General features: G+C 28.9%; 1 protein-coding gene across 1 annotated transcript in view; it reads left to right on the forward strand.

Moving 5' to 3' along the window:
• The window catches only part of LOC107621989 (FBD-associated F-box protein At5g60610-like), a 4,691-nt gene extending 3,133 nt beyond the window's left edge, over window positions 1-1,558 (forward strand). The window contains exons 2-3 of the mRNA XM_016323934.2: window positions 936-1,091; window positions 1,188-1,558. Of these exons, the coding sequence (XP_016179420.2) occupies window positions 936-1,091; window positions 1,188-1,454 (423 nt within the window). The 3' untranslated portion in view covers window positions 1,455-1,558. The remainder of the gene's footprint in view (window positions 1-935; window positions 1,092-1,187) is intronic.

Consider the following 1,850-nt stretch of genomic DNA (forward strand, 5'->3'; position numbering starts at 1 on the left):
TTATCAAACAGAATAACATTTCTTAAAAAACTCTTCATGGAGGTGTTTAATATCTATTTTAGCCTATGGTAATTAAAAACAATAATAAACCATTTAAAAAATTATTTTTTTTCGCATAATAAAATTTTATTTTTTTAATTCTCAATTTAAAACAAACCCTATTTTATTTTAGCGAAATAAATTATCTTTTTTTTTTGTCCTTTTCATCGTAATTTCTATTTATATTATTTCTATTATACAACTATACTTTATCATTAATATTATTTTTTCTACCGTCAACACCAACATCAATATCATTTCACGTCAATTCTCTTCTCTTATTTTTTGTTTAATGCTATTTTTTTTTTTGAGAAATTTTCGTATTGAAAATTTTTTTTCATGCACGTTTCACTTTCAATAATGAACTTTTTTTACTTAACTGCTACTAATAAAAAAATTTTAAAAATAAACTTGTAAAAGTTTAAACTCCCATAAAATACAAATAAAATTTTTATAAAATTATTTTTTTATTATTTGATAAATTTTTTACAGAAAAGGATAAATAGGTCCTTGACCTTTTGTCTCGCGGACATTTTTGTTTCTGACTATTGAAAAATACTTTTAAGTCCCTGACCTTCACAAAACTTGGATGAATCAGTCCTCCGTCCAAATACTTTCGTCAGGGACTGATCCGTCCAAATGCCTCCGTCAGTGACGGATCCGTCCAAGTTTTGTAAATGTCAAGGACTTAAAAGTATTTTTCAATGATTAAGGACGAAAATGTCCGCGGAATAAAAAGTCAGAGACCTATTTATCGTTTTTTCAAAATTTTATTGGCCCAAAATAAAAAAATTGAGAAAAATAACCTTATCCATCCTAAAAATGATTGTGGACCGAATTAAATATTTCTCAATAATTTTTTTGGGGTGTACATATAATAATCTTAATTTGTTCAGGCCCTACTTCGTGCTCCTATTGTAGTAAATCTTCCGGAGTTCAGAAATCTAAGTAACCTAGAGATGAATCTGAAATCAAGCAACAATACAAGCCTTTTGTTGAGCATGCTTGATAGATGTCGCAAACTTCATGTCCTTACAATTTACAAGGACACGGTACGTTGATTATGAAGCCACACTTGAAAACTGAATTTGCTATGCAATCTTATCCTTAATTTTAATTTTAACTATAGTCCCTCGTTTGTATGCTAGTATGCCGCCGACGCTCCAAGGTGGATAGAACCGGCCAGTGTTCCTAAATGTCTGGAATCACATCTGTTGGTTGTTAAATTTTCAAGGTACCATGGAAACGGTGGTGATCTAGAATTGATTGCTTATATTCTTCAAAATGGACTAGTCTTGACGTCAATGACAATTGAAACAATTTTCAAAATGGATCCAGATCAGCATCGTCATGTTACCGAGCAATTTTGTCATATGCCAAAAGGCTCCAACACATGCCACCTTAATGTTAATTGAGTCTGGCCTGGTTATCTTAGGGTTAATTTATCATTTCTGATGTGATAGTATATAATTGGTTTGCATTTAATATAATAAATCATTATAATTTAACTAAATTAAAATTAAAATTCAATTAAATAAAGGTATTTTATTAATTATATCTTTTATGTGGGTTAATAGTCAAATTCTTTCTTAAAAAGTTATGTATTTTTTATTTTTGTTCCTGAATTATTTTTTTAATTAAATTAGTTCTTCAATAATTTTTTTAAATCATGTTCATCCCTCCATTAATTTTTTGATATTGCCGTTAACATTTTGCTAACTTGAAATGTGAAGTGATAAACATCCTGCATTTTCCGGTTAAAACGTATATGGGTATTTCTTCACTCTCACTCTCACTCTCTTCATTAACCC

The sequence above is a fragment of the Arachis ipaensis genome, chromosome B10 (genome assembly GCF_000816755.2).
Source record: "Arachis ipaensis cultivar K30076 chromosome B10, Araip1.1, whole genome shotgun sequence".
Lineage (NCBI taxonomy): Eukaryota > Viridiplantae > Streptophyta > Magnoliopsida > Fabales > Fabaceae > Arachis > Arachis ipaensis.